The 22477-nt window shown below is 45.9% G+C and overlaps 1 protein-coding gene across 3 annotated transcripts; it reads left to right on the top strand.

The window, feature by feature from the left end:
* The first annotated feature begins 789 nt into the window (after positions 1 to 789).
* Positions 790 to 21978, top strand: SLC25A15 (solute carrier family 25 member 15). 3 transcript variants are annotated; one of them, XM_036300019.1, is made up of 7 exons: positions 790 to 940; positions 3572 to 3696; positions 9490 to 9748; positions 14752 to 14889; positions 17621 to 17790; positions 18815 to 18973; positions 20148 to 21978. In XM_036300019.1, the coding sequence occupies exons 2-7, from the start codon at positions 3642 to 3644 to the stop codon at positions 20270 to 20272; spliced, it is 906 nt and encodes a 301-aa protein (XP_036155912.1). In that variant the 5' UTR covers positions 790 to 940; positions 3572 to 3641; the 3' UTR covers positions 20273 to 21978. The 3 variants fall into 3 exon arrangements, with proteins under 3 accessions (XP_036155912.1, XP_036155913.1, XP_036155914.1); XM_036300020.1 differs by lacking the exon at positions 790 to 940 and adding an exon at positions 1168 to 1279; XM_036300021.1 differs by lacking the exon at positions 790 to 940 and adding an exon at positions 1295 to 2832.
* Positions 21979 to 22477: the final 499 nt, after the last annotated feature.

Below are 22477 nucleotides of genomic sequence, written 5' to 3'. Positions count from 1 at the left end.
GACCCAGGGCTTTCTGTGCTGGTGCCCTTCTGTACCTGGCCCATCGCCCTTGCTCTGCTCATGTCTGTCTAACTGCGGACCCACGGTTACATTGGCAGTAGTCCAACACCACACACAAACAGGGCAGAAAGTTGTAAAAGCAAATGATACCATGTTTCAAGGAAGAAAATGCTATGTAGAAATGACGCCTGAACCAAGCACTCTAAGGCCCTGAGTGTCACATATGCTGAGTGGGTCTTAGCTGTGCCTTAGGGAGAGAAAGTTCCTTTACACAACACATGCCTGAGTAGTGCTTTTTAATAAATTGGCAGAGCTATAGAAATAGCCTAAAAGATCAGAGAGACCGACTGACTTAGAGGTTCAGTTTTCATCAGTGGAAATGGATTTCCTTGGGGAAGGCAGAATGGGAAATGGTTTTTGTTCTTTTTTTCCTGCAATAACAAACTTATATTTCATCTTTCCTTTTCCATTACTTTCGTACTAAATTATAATTTATAATTAAGGCCTTGAGCCCGATCCCAGCAAGGTCACCCGGCAGCCTCGCCGACCCTTCCCCGCCAGCCCGCCCCCGCCCTGAGGTTTACTAGAGCAGAGCCTCACGGAAACCCTCCGGGAGCCCAGGGAAGGGAAGCAACGAAAGGCCGGGCGGCGCACGGCCACCCCAGCCCCTCCGGCCCCGGTGCCGGTCAGCGCCCCCCGCACCCTTCCCCGGCCGGTGCGGGAGGAACGCCGCCGCCCCGCGCCCACTTCCGCTTCCCGGCGGCTCAGCCCGCCCCGCCGTTGGGCTCCGCAGCCGCGGAGACCGCCCGCCCGGGGCCCGGGCGCGGGGCGGGGCGGAGGGCCGGCCGTGGCCCACGTGGGGGTTAAGCGGCCGCCCCCCCGCGGAGGGAGAGGACCGCAGGCCCCCGAGCCCGAGCAGGACCGGCCCTTCGGCGCGGCGGTGAGCGCAGCCCCGGCCTGGCGCTCGCGGCTGCTGGGAGCCGGCCGGGAGCGGGGCGGGCGGGCCTCCGCGCCCGGGCGGCGTGACCTTCCCGGGCAGCCGGCGAGGTGGCCAAGGCGCGGCGCGCGTGCCCAGGGACCCGCGTGTGGCCCCTCGTCCGCGTGCTGCCCGGGCTCGGCGGGGACTCGGGCTGCGCGGCCTCCGCCTGCGCTCACCGGCGGGAGGCTCCGCGGGTGCGCGGAGTGTGCGGAGCGCCCTGTGTGCGGAGCGCGGGGGACCGGGCGCTTATGAATGGGAGACGCCTGCAGGTTGCCGGGCGGAGTCAGAGCCGGGGAAGTTGTACGTGGGCTCCCTGAGGTGCCCCTCGTGCGGGCGAGGATCCGAGGCCCCGGGAGGAGTGCCTCGTGGGCCGTTCGGTAGTGAAGCTGGGTCGCCTCCCCGCGCAGCTCTGCCCCAGCTCCGGGACCTGCTGGCCGGCGGCCGCCTGCTGTGCAGGTTTAGCTGGAACTTGCGAGTCGAATGCGGCCTCTAGGTTCTCCCACTAGAGAAATTAATTTCCTTAGGAAATCAGTTAAGATGTATGACCAGCGCTGTTGTCTGTCCTGAAGTCCGACCCTGGTGTCGTTTTAAAGGGGGGGAAAGGGATGCTGAAAGGGCTCAGTTTTTATATTTCAGGTGGTACTGAGGCTTATCAATCAGTTTAACTCACGCTGATCAGTCTTGCAAGCCCTATGCCTCCTTCAAACCAAAGCCACTCATAATATGAACCAATTGCCCACACTTTGCCTTAATGTTCCGATCACTGTTTACTATCCTAATAATTCTACAAGTAGTTATTTGTAGGATTTGACGTGTTTAATAAGTTCAGCTTACCTGAGGGGGCTGAATCCACAGTGATGGCATTGTATAATCCGGCGTGCCTTTCTTTTCCTCCTAAGAAAGAAATGTCCATTCCAAAAGGAATGAAGACACTGAGAGGCCATATTGGATGTGCCCTGTTTGTGTGACTCCTTAAAAAAAAATTTTTTTTTAACTGTTGATAGTATTACAGATGTCTCCAATGCCCCCCACCCCTTTTCCTCCCTCCGCCCAGCCCCTATTGTGACTCCTTGATGCACGTTCACAGTTCATCTTTCTCTGGCCTCAATTTTCCATCTGGAAAGGGGGGAGATTAGATTATGATCTTGACATCCTTCTCCAGAAACCGGATGGCCACCACCTTATCAACCATTGGTACTGCCTCTCCAGGCCTGTCAATAACATTACATCATTGCCATTTGCTTTAAGTACTGTGATTTTATTGTTGCTGGTTTTAAATTTTTTTGTAAAAAAAAGTTAGGTTCTTGGTCTGTGGTTATTGGCAACCTTCTTCAAGTGGTTAAAATTATTTTCTTCTGACCTTTAGGAGATGGTGTTCATCACTGATCCAGCCCACCCCTCAGTGCCCCTCCTGAATGGTGGCCTGACGGATCACACAGGTCTTCAGTGTAATGAGGATAAAAACTGTTCCTTGTTGTTAGAGAAGTCACTTACATAGTTTGAAAATCATACAGAGTTGGTTGCTAAACTGGTTATTTGGATATTCTATGTTAATGAACCACCATTGCTTTTTGTACTCTATATTAAGTCTATACCTCAGCAATAGTTGAATTTTGTCTAAAGGTAGAGGAGTAAGCTCTGGTTTTTACACAGAATCAAGATTTCCAGGAGAGAGGCCTGTTATTTGAACATTTAACAGGTGCCCCAGAAGTGGTTCTTGTCAAACATATTTGGGACACAATAGAGCAGGTGTTCTCAAAGTGGTTGGTGGTCAGGCATTATCAGGGCTGGCAGCATTTCTGGTCTCACCTGAGGCCTGTCAATCAAAATCTGCAGTTCAACAAGGTCCCCAGGTGATTTGTGTGCACACATGTTTGAGAAGCACTGGTGGGGACTGTGATTATGATAACTGATGTTCAGTGCTGTGTTTTGCTGGTTCTAAGAACTGATGCATGGTCACAGTTCATTATCTGTCCCACGTGGCTATTTGTGATTGCCTTTGTATTACAACAATAATGCTTTTAATATTTGCCTTGTATAGATGGGGACCCCCAGCTTTAGGGGTCCAAGGCGCCATCCTGTTGGTGGCAGAGTAGACAGGCATTCAGACTTTAGCATGTGTCACTGGCACAGCTCTTAACCTGTTGTTTTTTCCCCAGCCCAGCTGTTTTGTGACCTTCTCTAACGGACCCAGCACAGGCTGCTGTCTGAATGTAGAACTGAGCCTAGCGGAGTGATGGTTCAACTTAAATCTCTACAAAACTTATTTGATGTGACTTCGGACGTCAGTGGCTAACTCACTTATTTGGCATTTGTTTCTAAGGGTTTCAGAATGGTGGGATTGAAGTGCCGCTCACCAGGGCTGTAACATTGATACCGAAGGACGGTTTTTGATCTGTGAGCTTTTTGTGAGGAGGTGGTGGCCAGGTAAAAAGGGAGGCCAGTCACTAAACAGCACTGACATCTTGAGCCCACTTCCTTTGGAGCTGATTTCCCAGCTCCCAGAAGTTCAGGTCCAGTAACCAGGCAGCAGGTTTAGAGAAAGGGAGGCTGCAAAGGCCTGTCTGATGGTGAACTCTTGCCTCCTCCCAGGGATATGAGGTGCCCATTGTAAGCCTCAGAGAGTTGCCTTCTACGGAGCCCAGCAGAGGAGTGGGCAAGCATGAAGTCCAATCCTGCCATCCAAGCTGCCATTGACCTCACAGCAGGGGCCGCAGGTAATCCCAGAGAAAACGCCAATCCTCTCCTCCTCAAGGACTTTCTATAAGTGAGATCCAGGGAAAGCATCGTGAAAATATTACTTTGTCACCCAAAACCAATATGGTTTAACTCAGAATGAATTCATTTAACGGAAGTGTAATATTGAGTTCTGAGCACAGCAGAAGGTAGACTAGTTCCCATTATATTAAAACTGTATGAGTCAGGCCCTGAGTAGTGTAGGTCAGTGGTTAGATCGCCAGCCCATGCACCGAAGGGTCACTGGTTCGATTCCCAGTCAAGGGTACGTATCTGGGTTGCAAGTTAGATCCCCAGTCCCAGTTGAGGTGTGTGCCAGAGGCAGCCAATTGATGTATCTCTCTTACTACATCGATGTTTCTCTTTCCCCTCTCTATCCCCTTGTTCCCCTCCTCTCCCCCTCTCTTCCCCTCCTCTCCCTCCCTCCCCAACCTCTGCTCCCTCCCCTCCCTTCCACTCTCTCTAAAAACCAATGGGAAAAATATCATTGGGTGAGGATTAACAAAGTATGAGTCAAGGTGCAGGGTGGGAAGGTGTCTGGTTTACAGCTGGAAAACATTGCACCTTCAAGCTGAAGTCCCTGTTCTTTGTCCCTGGCTGGATGTGCAGGTTACTTGGGATTCACTCCAAGCCTAGCAGTCTTCAGAGCCCTTGCAGTGTAAAAATAACACCCAGCCATGTCTCCGGGGAATCCCAGTTACTGTCCTTACTACTGCCAGGGAAGGAAAGGAGGACACCCTTTAGAAATATCTTTGGTAAATGAGACTGGCATTCACTGTATCTTAAAGCCCCGAAAGGTAAGGTGAGGCCCTAGGAGTTGCTGGGGAATGGTGGGCTGGACTTGGTCCTGAGCCCCAGTGCAGACTGTGGCCCCATGGGGTACAAGTAAGTACTCCCCGGCACAGCTTCTAACACACAGGCTATTCTTTACAAAGGTCACCTTGGCTCAGCCTGATGCAAAGGACGGAATGGGAAGTGGATGGCTGGTAACTTGTCTTCCAGATTCCTGTGTTATATTAGGACTGGGGAGCACGCTAATGCTCAGACTTCCCAGATGAAAACCTTGGTTTATCCTTGCCTCTTACACCAATTCTTATAATGGGTTGCAGCTCCGATGAAGAATGGAGAGGCTAGAGCAGGGGTCCTCAAACTACGGCCCACGGGCCACATGCAAATACAAATATTGTATTTGTTCCCGTTTTGTTTTTTTACTTCAAAATAAGATATGTACAGTGTGCATAGGAATTTGTTCATAGTTTTTTTTAAACTATAGTCCGGCCCTCCAACGGTCTGAGGGACAGTGAACTGGCCCCCTGTTTAAAAAGTTTGAGGACCCCTGGGCTAGAGGGTTGGGCTGCCCACTGTCCTATTATCCAGTGGGGCTTTGTGGCTCAACAAATCCACATGGTCACCTACTCTCATCCTGTCGTTCGCTTCATTGTAAAAAAGAAATTGCATTTCAGAGAAGAACAAAGTATTTTCCCATGAACCAAAGGTCGGCCAAGGTGAGCTAATGAGGAAGGCTAGAAACAGCCCACTGCAGACACTGATAAGTGCGGGGTAAGGGCACCAGCTCCCAGGTTAGAGACCACAGGGAGTGTCCCAACCCAGGAGCTGGGGAAACTTTTGCCTGCTGTGTGACTTTGGGTCAGCTCCTCACCCTGCTGTGCAATCCAACTGCAGCCCCTGAGACCTCGCGCCCTGCCCGCCTGCCTGTCCATGCCACATTTGGACACTGACACAAAACAGTGGAACCATTTGGTCTCTGCAATAGGTGGATATTTAACCACACGAGAGATTCTCAGCTTTTGGAATTTAATGTCCTTCAGTCACTCTATCAAAGATGTCAAATCTGTTGTGATAGAGTTGAAGAGCTTACCTTTTCCAAGACAGGCATTTGTATGCCACATTTATAATTTACAGTGAATTTTAAAGCTGTAAATTGCAACTGTATTGTTGGGAGTCTGGTGTGTAAGCATTTGCTGGTGACTGAACATGTAGGGGCTCCTACCCATGCTAACATTAACTTTTCCTGAAAACTGAGAGCAGGTGTTTCTTCCTGCCCTGGAAACACAGGGTCACCCTTCTCTGATACAGCACTGCTCTGGGTCATTTAACTTCCAAGAACAACAGGCTTCTCTTCAGGGGTCTATGTTTTCACCTGGTGAGGCACTTGTGAGCACTGAGCAGAGGAGGTTCCTGGCAGTGACCTAAGAGCTCCCTGTATGTGGAATGCAAAGGGGAAGCAGCCATTCCATATTGGAGGGTCTCACTCTTCAAGTGACGGTGCTAGTCGGGCCTTCAGAGACCATTGGCTCTAATGCTCATTCTGAACATAGAAAAGGGGCCCAGATGGCTTTGTTCCAGCTTGCACAGCTTGATGGTGCACAGACAAGGCTAGGACCTTGGCTGCTTGGTTCCTTGTCTAGTTCTGTTGTCCTCTTTGTTTTAATAGTTTGTAATGGGCCAGTAGCACTCCTGGAGGTGGGGTTAGCTTGGAGCCTTCACTGCCCCAGCTCTCTGCAGGGGGAAACTGTTGGGCGTTGGGGTTTTTATTGCTGGCCAGGAGCAGAGGGACCTGAGTGTTTTGTGGACACAGCCCACCCATGGAAGTGATTAGCATGTAAGAGCGAGCCGCGGTGAGGGTGTAACACACACAGGTTCTTCTGTATCTCTCCTTTTTCGTTTAAGCAAACCTCCCCACCAAGCAGATTTTTAGTGCAGCTTATCTGGCGGGAAGCTGTCACCGACTGTCTGCAGCTGCTGTAGGAGTCTAGGAGAGGATCGAGAGCCCCGGCAGCTAGAATGCGGGAGGAGTTGAAGAAGATAGGTAACTGCATTGTTGAAATGAGGCAGCGAGGGTGTCAGCAGTGTAACCTCGCAGGGGAAGCCTGTGGCAGCGCTGGACAGTTGAAGAACTGTGAGGTTATGCACCCCGCTCCGCTGCTCTGACGCAGCATGCTTGCTCAACCAGCGTAGTTGAGGGATGTGGCACTTTAGGTCTTTGAAGTTTATCCTCTCAAATGCCAGTATTTTTAAATGGGAATTCTTTGACAGTGATGCAGCTCTCTGTGTGTTAAACTGAACATTTATTGACTGCCTCCAGAGGGGGTTGCGGTTCTCACCTCTTTGTGGGTGCGCCAAGTAATTCTGCTTCTCACCTCTGCTCTCCCTGTGAGCTGGCCTTCACCGTGACACTGTCTGTGCCTAATAGACTTCCTCAGCACCTTGATGTTTGCTGACTCAACTACATCAAGGACTGAAAATCCACCAACAGCAACCTTGGTAAAGCATAGAGTACAAGACGGTTTGAGTGCCTCTTGCAGAGTAAAATGCAGGACCCACTGTGATACCTATGAGAGAATGCAGAGGCTATTTCCATGTGTTCAAGGAGGACGAGATAATCAGAGGTCTGAGGGCTAAGCACACGGAGAAATGTTTAGTTCCTGTAAATTATTCATATTCATTGACTTGGTAGGTATCTGAGGACCTGGCCCCGTTGGTTGGTGCTGGTGTTCAGAATAGTGGTCACCCACTTGATGGACATGATGAGTGCCTCGACAGTATCATTTGTGTGCGGTAAATTACCTGCAGAATTAGCTTACCTTCATGGATGAAAGGAGAGCATTATAACTAGCATTTGAAAATTCATTAGGCTCCTACCTTTTTCCTGTTAGAAATGTAACTGTTCCAGATATGCAACAAATGCATATTACTAGTCTAGTAACCTATGATGTCTGGACCATTCAGGATAATTGTAAGACTATGGAAAACTTCCAGTTAAAACATGAATGCTCTGAATTAAATGCTTTATTCAGTTTATCTGCATCTAAGTCATCTAAATTATGTACCAAGTTTAAAAATTCTGACATTCACCTCATCTTTTGGAATAATTAAATTATTGTGAGATAATTAGGATCTTATTTTATTTTGGCCCATTAGTACCTAGGAGAGAATAACTTTAATAATAGTGATGTTTTATTAAATTGTAATTCAGAATTAGGGATAATTAGATAAGACAGAAATGTATTACTACTCTCCTAAAAGAAGCAATCAGTAGTGATAGAACCACAAAGATCATACTTGTGATTTGCTTAAGAGAAGAGATCAAACAGTTTTCACATTCTTTGGAAATGCCTGTTTATTTCCCAGTAATTAATTGGGAGCTATTCTTAACAGCCCCTCCACAATCTCTACTTTCTACAACTGAGTTGGAATAACTATGCATAATGTTAAAATTATGAAATTGCATTTCTTAAACTAAAAACAAAATGTATTGGGGTGACATTGGTTAATAACATTATATAGGTTTCAGGTGTACGATTCTATAAGACATCATCTGTATATTGCATTGTGTGCTCACCACCACCACCCTATAGTAGTCTCCCGCCATCACCATATATTTGACCTCCTTTATCCTCTTCATCCTCCCCCTCCCCCTTCCCTCTTGTAAACCTTTGTACCGTTGTCTGTGTCTCTGAGTTTGTTTCTTAAATAATTTATGAAATCCTTCTCTTCAGTTTTGATTAGGCTTTAATAACCTTATCAGTGGTTATGTTTTATAACACAAGCATGAGACAACTGAGATAAGGTGGCCTTGCAGGCCCAAGGGAAAGTAGAAATATTAGCCAGTGGCAGTTCCCAAAATGCAGATTCAATTCAGGATTTGGGGATATAATAGGGTCATTTTTCCTTAGGTCTTTCTTTTCCTTACGTTCAGAATTTTTCTTGAAGTGATCTTTGGATTTTCTGTATTTAATACTCTTACTGTATAAAATCAAATAAATATATGATTTTTGCTAAGCAAATGTACGTTTTAGTTCATTGCCTATCTGAATACAAATCATGTCTTGGTAGAGTTCAAATAGAGACTTTCTTGTAGGCTCAGATACTTAACTTTTCAGGGATTAATTAGCCACTCTCTTTTCTTTATCTGTTGCCTATTCCTTTATTATTTCTCTGGTAGTCACCAGCACCAGGCATTAGGCAAGAAAAGTGATTAACTCTTTCCAGACTTCTCTGCCCTTCCTTTTATATGGCTACCTGCATAGCACACACGCGCACACACACACACATGCACACGCGCACACACACACATTCACTCACACACAGCAACTGCTTTTTAAAAAAAATTCTCTCCTGAGGATATATATTTTTTTTAAATTGATTTTAAAGAGAGAGAAAGAGAAACATCAATCGTTTGCCTCCCACATGCATCCTGACCGGGAACTGAACCTACAACCCTTTGGTGCACACACAGGACGATGCTCCAACTAATTGAGCCCCACTGGCCAGGGTGCAACTGCTATTTATTAACCACTTGTTATGTAGCCACCATATGTTATCCATTCTCATCCATTGTTATATTCGATCCTTACACTAACCCTGCTAGGAATTGAGGCTGGGAAGTTACATCACTTGTCTCACGTGTTCGGGATCTCACAGCAGAGCCAGGCTTCAAGCCCAGATCCCTCTGACCCCATTGCTGATGCTGCTGACACATGCCACACCTTTTATCAGTGGCTTTGGACTGTTGAGTCCACATCAGTGTCTCTACCATGTGAACTCTTTCAGGGCAGGAGCTGGGGGCCCGGCACACATGTTGTTTATTGGACTGGGTGAGAAGGTTTGGGGGAGCAAGAGGTCTAAATGAGCTGAAGCAGGAGCCAGTGCTGGGGTAGGCTGCCTGCCCCTCGTTTCCATGGGTGATTGAGTCTTCACTCTAAAACGTAGCCATAGACTTGTGCTACAGAAGACTTCTGTCCTGTTCGCAGGGGGCACAGCATGTGTGCTGACTGGGCAGCCCTTTGACACGATGAAAGTGAAGATGCAGACGTTCCCTGACCTGTACAGGGGCCTCACTGACTGCTGCCTAAAGACCTACTCACAGGTGGGCTTCCGGGGTTTCTACAAGGGGACCAGCCCAGCGCTCATCGCCAACATCGCCGAGAACTCTGTCCTCTTCATGTGCTACGGCTTCTGCCAGCAGGTGGTGCGGAAAGTGGTGGGATTGGACAAGCAGGCAAAGCTGAGGTGATTGAAGACACTGACACTTTTTTGATTTGTAAAAAAGCAACACTGTTGTATAGTCAAGATTTTATGATACTTTATGGAGAAAATGTTTCCTTTTTAAAAATAACTACTTTCTTTCTGATTATGAATACACTAGAGGTCCAGTGGGTGGATTCATGCCTGTGGGGTCCCTCAGCCTGGCCTGTGGCCTCTTGCAATCCAGGACCCCTCAGGGGATGTCAGACTGCCAGTTTCGGCCCGGTCCCTGCAGGCCAGTCTGAGGGACCCCACCGATACACGAATTTGTGCACTGGGCCTCTAGTATGCATATAAGATCTTTGGTTAATTTCTTCCCACCCTCCCCCTTCCCCCTTTCCATGAGATTCATAAGTCTGTTCCATGTTTCCATGCCTGTGCATTGAGTGTCTGCCCCCTGGTGGTCAGTGCACATCATATCTACTGGTTGAAAGGTCACTTAGGCTTTTATATATAGTAGAGGCCCAGTGCACAAAAATTTGTGCACTGGGGGGGGGGGGGAGGGCATCCGTTAGCCCAGCCTGCGCCCATTTGCAGTCCAGGACCCCTGGGGGATGTCCACCTGTTGACTTAGGCCCACACCCTGGGGGGATCAGGCCTGAGCTTGCAGTCAGACATCCTTCTGGCAGCCAGGGAGCCCTCGGGGGATGTCCGACTAAAGGTTTAGGCCCCCAAAGGAGCTATGATGAGGAAGCTGGGGTGACAGAGGAGCCACGCTGTCCCGCCCCGCCGCCCTGGGTCGGGTCACACACAGGACACCCAGCTGGGCTGGCCGATTGCTGCTATCCCACCCGGCCGCCCCGGGTCTCAGATAGCAGGCCCGGATGGCGGCAGGGCAGGCAGGATGGCGCTGACCCGCCCTGCCTGCAGTATGCAAATTAGCTGCCATCTTTGTTGGCGGTTAATTTGCATACCACGCTGATTAGCCAATGGGAGGCGTAGCGAAGGTATGATCAATTACCATTTTTGTCTATTTTTTAAAAAAAATATATTTTATTGATTTTTTACAGAGAGGAAGGGAGAGAGATAGAGAGTTAGAAACATCGATGAGAGAGAAACCATTGATCAGCTGCCTCCTGCACATCTCCCACTGGGGATGTGCACGCAACCCAGGTACATGCCCTTGACCGGAATTGAACCTGAGACCTTTCAGTCTGCAGGCCGACGCTCTATCCACTGAGCCAAACCGGTTTCGTCACCATTTTTGTCTATTATTAGATAGGATATATAGTGATTGTGTTGGAATGCACATTTGCATTACACAAAGGGAGAATTGCCAGCCCACCCTTAGGCATTGGTATTCTTCAGGAGAATGCTTTTAAGATGCTGATGGTGGGGCTGCTTCTCTTGTGGTCAGAGGTGCTAGACTAAAACCATAGGTGCAACTTGTGACCCAAACTTTAGGTTCTATTTCATCAGCAAAATAAAAAGTCTTGGAAGAGATTGCCTGAACCAAATAACTTTGAGGAGAGAATTGGAATTTTAGGAAGGGTCAGGAGCATCTGAGAAATTATTGGCGAATCTTCTTTGGCCAAGTCTGCCCCAGACATCAAACTTTGGCTTGGGTCCTGTCATTCTTGGGCATTTATTATACTTAGACTAAAAAGAATTTGAAAGCCCCTGGGATATTTATCCATGCCCCCTTTGAGCATTGCCATGCTTGAAATAACTTAAAACTATTCTGTCAGCCTCATGGTTACAAAGGGCAGGCTTATTGGTTATTTTGGTAGGAATTTGGAATCCCATTGCAATTAAGGTCCTACATGACTGGAGTTAGGTTCCTTTTGTACAGAAATATTCCCTTGGAGGTGCTTAGAGGTCTAAGCATGCTCCCTTTTATATGAAGGAATTCTGTCTTGATGGATGGAACCTGTTTTTTAAAAGCTCGGGGCTGGTGAGCTCACTCATGGAGACAACATTTGTGGAGGGCTGAGTACTGAACCTCCAGTATAGAGGGCCAGAAAAAGGAGAGGAAGTAAAGAAAAGCAGGAGACAAACCAGGAGAGTGAGATTTCCCAGAGTAGAGACTGACAGGAAGAACCTGTTATGACTGCAGCTCACCCCATTAGAGGAAGAGACTCTGGACTGAGGAGTCTGGGCCTCCAACATCCTTAGAGAAGATGGGAAACAGCAACCACATGGGATTCTGGAGGAGTCCTTCAAGACAGACACCTTCCTATTTCCCTTGGCCTAAACCAGCACTCAATTATCTTTTGAACTCAGATTCTTTTTCATCTTGCAGAACAGAGTTTGCTTGTCACCTGTTGGGGAAATGCTGCCTTAGAGTTTACAGAGCTCTGACGTGTATGCTGTGTTTTTTAGCTTTAATGGTCCTGTGGGACAAGCAAAGTGAGTGTTATGTTTTAGAGGGGAAATGGAGTGCAGGTACTGGCATGTTCAAAAGTCACACGGTAATGGCTGAGAAAGCCAGGGCTCCAGCCCCATTCAGCATTCTCCATAAGACCATAGTTAGAGTATTTTGTAGGGGTCAAATCCTGATAAAAGATGAATAAGCAGAGCAGTGAAAAGAAGAAACCGCTTGAGAAAACCTGTTGTGAATTTCAGTAATATTGTAAATATTTGTCTGTTCTTGGTTTGAACACTGCCCTGAGTGGTATCTTTTGACCTTTGGCTGGACAAGATCTTACATGGCAGGATTGTTCAGGTACATATTTGTTAAATGGGTGATAAACAGCCAATTCTTGCAAAATCCCATCCTATGCCTGTTGCCATTTCAGTGCCAGCTCTCAACGCTTATAAGTTAGGCCCAGCCTGGGGCCCATGGACCTCATTTAGTGCCTTGGTAGATGAAAGTATTTATTAGAAAGCCAAAGTCCAGGCAGGTCTGATCTGGCCTTGCTGTTGCATTGTAACGACATGATAGGTGTTTGTTCAGGTGTCCAAACCATTACATCTTAGATTGAATGGGCGGCTCCATTTACTGATGCCACCTTTGTTCCTGCAAACTTGGCAAACTGGTTAATGACCCTGATTGACTGTTGCCTGTCAGCAGATTGACAGAGAGTCCCCAAGGGAGGCCAAGTATGGATCTGCAGGCTGGCTGAAAGACAGCAGAAACCATTTTAAGCTTTGGTTTTGAGAACCGAGCGCAGTAGGAATGGAGTGGGTAGGAGTGGAGTTGAGTGACAGGCAGTTTCCACACTCCAGAGAGCTGAGTGCCAGCATAGTTGTGTATCTGGCTCTGCACCAGAATGGTATGATGTTCAATTCTCTAACATCAAAAGGGAGTCCATACTGTAAGCAGTGTCTTCCTCTTGAGAGTAAGCTGCTCCGAGCCAACCTTTTGAAACCTAACACCAGCCGTACATCCTTCTGAGGCACTGAGGCCAGCCTACCAGGAGAGAGGATACCAGAGCTGGGATTGGAAGTGGCCCTTGATTTGACACTGCTGTTTGACATCAGTTTATTTAGCTATTAGTTTACTGTAACTTTAGGATAACTGAATGTGGTAGGTCTGTTAAGCTTTTGCTCACAGTTTGGAGAAAAATTGTAAGGGGCTCTCTGTACCTGGGCCAGTAAGCTGAGGGGATTACTCCCCGGGGGCTTTTGGAAATCTGTGAGTGCTGCTGGTTGTCCAGTGACAGCAGAATGCTGGCATTTAACAGGGGAGTGTCCGGGAGCCAGCTGTCCTGCTGTGAGCAGCTCGGTCCTTCCTGCCCAGCGGAGGTTGTTCCACCCCATGTGCCAGTCATGCTCCCTTGATGAAACATTGCCCGAGGGATGGAAGGGTCATCTTTTCTGACCCCCATGAACTCTCAGAGAAGCCTTCCTGACAGTTTATTTCTTAGACTTTCCACCATAGTCTTAAACTCTATTGGATTTCAGTTTCACAATGCTGCTGGTGACTGGCTGGTGGCACTAAACGGATATGAGACGAGGAGGTGAAAACTTCTGTTTTTGTATTTATTTGCATTCATTCCTCCATTTCTATTTCCAGCTTAGCCATTTTACCTGCAACCATTGAACTTGCAGACTCACTGGCTTTGCCCTCCCTACATTCCCTCTGTGTTGCTGCAGCCAGGAGGTTATTAGCTGAACTGGGAAATCTTTTTGGAATGAACAACTTCTGAGTTAAAAATTTATCTTGAATTTTCATCTGTGGCAGTTGTAATACATGTTTGCTCCAGGTTGGGTTTTGGGTGTGTAGGGATGGCCTCAGAACCTAGTTTTATGTAAAGCTTAGTGAGCAAAATACACTGGAATATTAACAGTGCATGTGTTAGGGTGGTAGGACTATGGGTAATTTTTTTCTTCCTCTCCATGTTTTGCTTTTTTATATCACTGTGTGTCTTAGTTCTGGCAGCTATAACTAAATACCATTGACTTGCAGGCTTAAACAACAAACATTTGTTTCTCATAGTTCTTCAGACTGGGAAGTCCAAGGTCAAGGTGCTGGCTGATTCGGTGTCTAGTGAGGGCCCTCTTCCCGGCTTGCAGAGGGATGCCTTCTTGTTGTGTTCTGCATGGAAGAGAGAGCGCACGCAAACTAGCTCTCTGGTCTCTTCTGATAAGGGTACTAATCTCACCAGAAGGTCTCCACCCTCATGATCTCATCTAAACCTAATTACCTCACAAAGGAACCCCTTCAAATGCCATCACCTTGTGGCTAGGCTTCCACGTGGAGTTTGGGGATGGGAGACAAACATTCAGTCCATAGCATGTGACCAATAAAAAGAGCATGGATTTTACCGTCAGTCGGACCTGGGTTTGAATCCTAAGCCTGCCACGTGGAAGCTGTGTGACTAGGCACGTTATTTTCCCCGTATGGAGACTGGTGTATTGCTGTCAACCTCACAGGGTTGTGGAATCCTTAGGTAAAGCAGCCAGTGCAGATTCCCGGTGGGTACTCAGGAACTGTTTTCTCTTATGCACACTCTGCTCTACCACCGGAGAGTTTCAGCATGGTGAGTGCCGAGTGAATGAAGAACGGGGCAGGTAATTGGTCGCCTGTGCTTGTGTCCTTTCAGTGATCTGCAGAATGCAGCTGCTGGTTCCTTTGCCTCTGCGTTTGCTGCGCTGGTGCTCTGCCCCACTGAGCTCGTGAAGTGCCGGCTACAGACCATGTACGAAATGGAGACTTCAGGAAAGATAGCCAAAAGCCAGAAGTAAGTACCCCTGGGCACAAACAATAGGTCTCTGTTGCCTTACAGTATTGAGTACTTTGTAATTTCATGTTGTGCTAAAATCAAGTAATAGAAAAACAGATTTCTCTACTCCAAAATATGGTTTTTCTAGAACCCTTTCCCCTATAGTCACAGGATAATTTTCTAAATGGACGGGGTGATGGTTGGACCATCACCCCATCTGACAGATATGTAATACCCCACAAGTGAAGAAGCCAGGAGTATCCCCTTTTGGCCTGTTTTGTAAGTAAGGCATGATCTCCAACCAGGATGGGAGCTTTGGTACTGAGAGCTGAGCCTTCACAAGTGCTCATTTGGAATCGGAGATGAATATTTGCTGCCTGTTCCCAGGATTCACATGGGTGTTCAGGCTGATCAGTCCAGATCCTAGTGCTAACTTCCTTAACCCCGCTCCCTAATCCTTTACTTTTACCTACAAAGGGCCCAAGGTCTGAAAACCCACGGAAGCCCCTGTAAACATAGCTTTCTTCAGTGATCAAATGATCACTCTTCAACTCGGTCTTGAAAATAGAGTCTAGTTACCCTGTGAGTAATGGTATGCAATATGATTTATTTGAATCAAAAAGTAATTGATTATCCTTGTTAACCTCAAAATTTGCTTTTTTATTGTAACATCTGGCTGACAGAAGTTCTGGTGGTGGGTATGGCTGTGGCTAACTCAAAGCCTGTAAGTCTGTTGGGAAAAACCAGTAGATAACCATTTTTAATCTCCTCCCAGTGAGGGTGGGGTATGTCACAGAGCCCTGTTTCCTGCAGCCTTGAGATTCATTACAACCAATTTGAATCTATTAGTCATAACCAGAGGTTCAAATGTGTAAGACTTTAAAATGTTTTATAGAAATATATACACTCAGAAATCGTGTGTGGTTCTATATGTAGCCACAAAATGAACATGCCTTTGTAACCAATGGCCAGATTAAAAAATAGAACGTGAACAGCACCCATAAAGTTGTCCTCATGTCCTTTGAAAGTAGTTTAAGGTATTTTTAAAGAAAGTAATTGTTACATCTGGGTTGTGGTTCAATCCCCCAGTCAGGGCACTTATGGGAGACAACTGATCGATGTTTCTCCCTTTTTCTCTCCCTTCCTCTCTCTCTAAAAATCAATAAAACAACAAAAAAATACCCATTGTCTTTGGGTAAGGATAAAAAAAGTTAAACTGGATCCATTTAAAAAACAAAACAAAAAACATTGGCCTGAGTGGCTCAGTTGGTTGAGCATGTCCTGTGCACTAAAAGGTTGCAGGTTCTATCCCAGTTGGGGCATATACAGAAGACAACTGATAAATGTTTCTCACAGGGATTTCTCGCTCTCTCTTACCCTGTCTTCCTCTCCCAATCCCCTCTTTCTGAGCATGTCCTCTGGTGAGGATTAAAAAAAAAAAAAAGCCCTGGCTAGTGCCAATGGTTAGAGCATCAGCCCATGCACTGAGGGGTTGCAGATTCGATTCCTGGTTAAGGGCACATAGATTGCAGGTTCGATCCCTGCCCCATTTGGGGCGCATGTGGGAAGCAACCAATTGATGTGTCTCTCTCACATCTATGTTTCTCTCTTCCTTCCTGCCCCCCCCCTCTCCTTTCCCCCCTCCACTCTCTCTGAAAAGCAATGGAAAATATATTCTTGGGCAAGTATTAAAAAAAGAAAGAAGAAGAAAGTAATTGTTAGAGCCAAAGGACTTTGGCAAACAGACATCTTGCACAAAAGTAACTATTGGGTGACGATAGTGAGGCACCGCGGTGTCCACCCAGTGGTATGTGATGCTTTAAGGTTGACTTGGATTGGAAGGCAGGCTAATTGTGTTGAATTGGATTACTTTGTCACGTGCATTACAGAATGCGAGCTGTGTTAGAAGGACCTAGCTAAGGGTAATGCCTTTGGAGCCTTCGGAAGCCCTCAGAGAGAGAGAACCATTACAAGCAGTGGCCTTTACTAATCAGGCTTCAATCCTGCATTGGTCCAAGCCAGGTCACCTGATGATAACAAAGGGAGAAGCTAGAGGAGTGTGTGGTTTTTGGCTTCTTGCTGTTTGGCGGGACACAGTCTGCTGTGGCACAACCATTAGGAAGAGGAGGAGCCCAGGTGGAAAGTGCCCTGTGTTCTGGCTGCTGCAGGACTCTGATCTGCTTGAAATAAAAGCTCTTGCATACCTTCCTTTCTAAGAACTGAACTCTTGCTGTGTGCCGTACAGGAACTGTACAGCATTACTTTGGTCTTATCTTCAAGGAACATTTACTCCCTTGCTCATTTCTCTGTATTAACACACAACAAAACAACCCCTAAAACACATGGACAAACTTCCTCAAAACACCAGATCCAAAGAAAGATGAAGGAAATAGGAATTGAGGGAGGTAAGGGATTGGGCAAGTAGAGTACCATCTGTTCTTGCTGAGTTTGGATACTCCTATTATAACTTCACTTATTCACTGTTGAATAAATGGCATTAGTTCTTTTATATTGTTGATAATATGTCTTCTAGAAATGTATTTCTGTATCATAGAATAGTTTAGGTGATAACACTTATCATCACATAATTGTATCTGTGCTTCTCTAGATATTTCCTTCCCACAGGAGTCTTTATTCTCAGAATTCTGTTTATAAAATCAGCTGTTTCCTTCCTAGAGCTTAATCAGGTCTGTTGATTGGGTGCTAATGCCGGTGTTGTGTTTAACACTGTCCCTCTGTCTCCTTCCAGTACAGTTTGGTCTGTAGTGAAGAGTATCCTTAGAAAGGATGGCCCGTTGGGCTTCTATCATGGACTCTCAAGCACTTTACTTCGAGAAGTACCGGGCTATTTCTTCTTTTTCGGCGGCTATGAACAAAGTCGATCGTTTTTTGCCGCAGGGAGATCAAAAGATGAACTAGGTAAATGTATTCACTTTGGGTTTGACGGTGTCAGCTTTCCAATGGTGTGGTTGCTGCGGATTCCATGTGCCCTGCGCCCCGCTGTGGGGGCCCACCTGGCACTGGGATTTCCAGATACTGGGAAGCAGTGTGTCCTTGGCAATTGCAGGCACCTTCCTCTAGGTGGCGCTGGCGACTGTTGGCACCCTCCTTTCAGCTTGGTAATTTCCTCAGGACAGGCTGACGCAGTGCATCCCAAACTTCTGTACTGTTATAATATTTATTAATTTGTTCTGGCTCCATCTTAGAGGTGAGGAAATACAGAAATTCCTTTCCCTATGGGAAAACATCAATAAATAGGGAAATCACCTGTAAATTATCTTGCAATAAGCTTAAAATTTGGTAATAAATCTTGGTAGTGTTTGAGAGAAGTGAAATTATAGTTCTTTCTAGCTTATTCTATTTAACTGCTTGACACAGCGTATCAGTGTTTGGTCCACATGAGTGTGATTACTTTTTCCGTAAAACATCCCATCAGTGTTTTGGACCTATTCTAGGATTAGTCAAGCTCCCAGGCTTAACTGCTCTGTTTAATAAGACAGCATTTATTTTCCACAGTAAAGGAAGAATCAGGGCTGCTGGGCTTTAAAATATTACAGTACTTCAGAGTGAGACAGTTGAAAAGAGGCCTCTGTTTCAGTGCTCTCTCATCTCGTTCCTCCTAGTAGGGCACTGCCGTGCTGCTGGGGGCCTGCTGGTTCTGTGTGGACCAGCCCTCTGGAGGGTGGGGCAGGAGGGCCTCAGAGCCACAGTGACCAGCCTGATATGACCCTCACTAGGGCTTCCCCTCTTGGAGAAGTTTACCGTGTGGGTACACTACCACACAGAACCTGTGCTCTTAGAGTTCGACAGTTGCCTCAGAGAATTGGGCTTCACAGCATTAGCATTTTTATTTGCACCTACCTGCAGCCACTACCTTGACCTCTAGAAATGTCACATCAGCTGTTTTTGAGATAAAACACTGTTTGCTAATTTTCTTCTCTAGGCCCTGTCCCTTTGATGTTAAGTGGTGGAGTTGGTGGAATTTGCCTCTGGCTTGCTGTTTACCCAGTGGATTGTATCAAGTCTAGAATTCAAGTTCTTTCCATGTCTGGAAAACAGGCAGGATTTGTTGGAACCTGTATAAGTGTTGTGAAAAATGAAGGTGGGTCTGCTATTGCACAAACAGAGCACATATGTATGTCATATTTCACTGCTGGTCTTATTGCAGTGTATCGTGTATAATTGGTGTCTGCCCCATTTCATATTCCTTGTCTAGCTAGCACTGTATGTTAATTCATGTTTGTGGATTTGTTTCCAATTCCCTTTCTTTAGCTTACTTTCGTTATTCTCAAGAATGTTTAAAGTTCTTATTCCTAACCCCTTAGCCAGGTACCTGTTAGGATGCTTTGTTCTAAACAGCCTGGAGGGAATTATTAAAATATGGACTTTGTTTAAGGGGACAGATGTTTTGAAGTTAGCACCACTTGTTTTATGTCGTATAGATATTTTCAGATGACCCTAAGAGAACCACTAAGGGATTTAAAAGAATGTGCACCATGCTTAATCCTTAGTCTCCTGGAAGTAGGAATCACTAAGCAACTTCTGAAGGTGATTTTCTATCAGTTTTTAGTTATGTAGGAGGATGTAGATTTTCTACTTAATGTTTGTATAAAGCCAGTTTTATGCTACTATAGTGAGTGAAGTCCGTCCTTCCAGCATCCTCTATACATCTTAAAGCTGGAGATGTGAACTCCTCTATCATGATTTTAAAAGCGAGAGCACAGTAACAGAATGCAGAAATTGTTTAATTTGTGTCCTGAGTACAGATATCTTGTATATTACTAATAGTAACCCCTCTTTGAATTTACATAACACTTTATAGTTTTACAAAGTACTTACTCCTCCCTAATGTAATTGGATCTTCATAGGGCAATGCTAAAACCAGAAATGCTCTTTTCACGTGCCCTATGCCTCGTCTTTGCCTCCCAGGCGAAGCTACAAGATTACGGCAGCCTGTGGCTCTGTGTTCGCCTTCTGCCTGCCCTCGTGAGGCCTCAGTTCTGCCAGATCCACCTACCAGGAGTTAACCAGGCATGGGATTCGTGTATGTTACCTGAGCATCAACCAGCTTTGCTCGGAGTCCTGACGTTGTCCGGCTTCCTATAGTCTATTTAGTTCCATTAGTCCAGGGGAAATCTGGAAATGAGGTCTTTCATCATGTGTTGGTTTTTAATGCTGTTGTATGGATTTGTAAGTGTAAAATATGTATGCTATGCAGCTTCATGGAATATCTCTAAGGAAGGGACTCAGTCTTGGATCACCCTTTTGTCTTCTAGGAATAACGGCCTTATATTCTGGACTGAAACCTACTATGATTCGAGCGTTCCCCGCCAATGGGGCACTATTTTTGGCCTATGAATACAGCAGGAAGTTGATGATGAGCCAGCTTGAAGCAGACTGAAGTATTCTAGCGAACCTGGATCCAAGTACAAGTGTTTGAGGACTATAACTCATCTCAGGGTTTCATGGAGTACAAGCCCAGTGTGGAATTATTTTAATTTCAGAGTATTTTGTTGTCTTCCATTCTTCTATCCTAAATCTTAAACTTCATGGAAGGACCTCAATTTTACACAATCTGATTTCTGCCCATAATTGTACTGAAATAGCAAAGCTGCTGCTGCTGTCCTTGGTAGGACACACAGGGTAGCCTCTGGCCCTCCATTCCTAATCTGACAATCTAAATATAATCAGGGATTTTGCATAAATTTGTATTGTACATGCAGTTTGGATGGTTGTGTGTTGTGAATGAAGCATAATTTTGTTCTGTGTTTAATCAGATCACACCAGAAAAACCCAGAGGTAACCATGTTTCATGAAGATGGTATGATTACTTTAACCCATTCTAGATATAGGGTCTCTTAAAAATCTGCTTAACACATGCACTATACCAAGTGGCTCAAGTTTTTAAAAAGGTTTCCTGTGGTGCTTGGAAACCAATACTAGTATATCCATGGATCTTAAAGAAAAGAATTTAACTGTAAACTGATGTGGCTTCCATGTTTCTGATTTAACTTTCAGAGTAAGCATCCTGGATTTTTCCAAGCTGCTCTACTGAAAAAATAGTGCCATTCATTTTTTTGGTGGGATCATATACTCTCTGAAATATTCTTGGGTGTGGCCTAGAGTATCAAGCCTTTGGAAAGCTGCTTGGCCTTCACTGTGCCAACTCCATTCTTCTCTCACAAAGAGCTTCCCTCTGCTGGGCTTTATGTTACGGAAGGGCCTGAGGGGAGGGGGCTGTGCTGCTGTCTTTGTGAAGACCTTGTGGCCCACAACAGCCCTTAGCTTTGGTCTCTGGGTCCTGGTCTGGGTAGGATTCCAGATATTCTTTGGACCACTTTGGACCATTCACTCATTGTCTCCACCAATTGGAAACCCTTCCTGGAGTAGAGTGCCAAAGCCAAGAGAAGTCCTTGTTCCCTGTCTGGTGACTGCCAGTGCTCCTGGATGGAGCCCTTTCAGAACTAGACCAAACGTAGTGTGTGCACTCCGCAGTGAGTACCGTCAGGGCTGACCCATTCTCAAGTTTTTCTTGGGGTCCATAACTCCATCGTGCTTTGATAGTGCTGGAACCCCTTATATCTGGTACTGGCAGTCGTTGAGTTTTAATGTCTGTATGGGGTGTGACTTTATAAAGCAATGAAACAAAGTAATTTTTATTAAGCTATGCCACATGTATGCAGTAATAGCAACAAAACACTCATTCCTCTGATTCCCACAGACTTGGAGATGGCAGCTGTTCTTTGGCCATCTGAGTGGCACTTCATCTGAACAGGCTAGAAATGAAGTACTGGCTTCCAGCAGGAAGCGAATTGCTCAGGGTCCCTGGTCTCCCTGTGTGGTGCCCGTCAGCATGTGAACACTGTTGGCAGTAGACCTCACATGTCCTCCTTTAAAGGTTTAACTAAATATCTTCAATAGAAACAGTCTGAGGCAAGGAAGACTGAGTGGGAACAAGGAATGGAAAGTCAGAGGAATTGATTTTTCATTCTATTGAATTCATCGTGTATAATTTGTACCATTTCAGATCCGTACTCCAGATAAAAATATAGTCACTGTGTTTAGAGAAATTCTAGTGTTCTATATTATTAAATTATTTGCCTAATATTTGAGTATATGAGGAGTTCTTTTTATACACTGCAATTATGAAACTCGGTTCACTAGAGTTACTGTCTCCCTCCACCAGGCTGTGGATGTGAGGTGTCTGATTTGGCAGGTTACCATTCTTTTTCTTTAAGTAGTTAAACTTCTTTCTATTAAGATATGGATACTGTTCCAGGTAATTAAATTCTGTTTAAGAAAACCAGTATCAAAAAAAGAAAGAGGCCCTGGCTGGTTTGGCTCAGTGGATAGAGCGTCGACCTGCGACTGAAGGGTCCCGGGTTTGATTCCGGTCAAGGAATCATATGCCTTAGTTGCGGGCTCGATCCCCAGTGGAGGGTGTGCAGGAGGCAATGATTCTCTCTCACCACTGATGTTTCTATCTCCCTCTCCCTCTCCCTCTCCCTTTCTCTCTGAAATCAATAAAAATGTATATTTAACAACAACAACAACAACAACAACAACAAAGAACAAAAGAAAACCAGTATCATTCTGATATATTCTA

Source organism: Myotis myotis, unplaced genomic scaffold (genome assembly GCF_014108235.1).
Source record: "Myotis myotis isolate mMyoMyo1 unplaced genomic scaffold, mMyoMyo1.p scaffold_m19_p_3, whole genome shotgun sequence".
Classification (NCBI taxonomy): domain Eukaryota; kingdom Metazoa; phylum Chordata; class Mammalia; order Chiroptera; family Vespertilionidae; genus Myotis; species Myotis myotis.
This window is presented reverse-complemented; position numbering and strand designations above follow the sequence as displayed.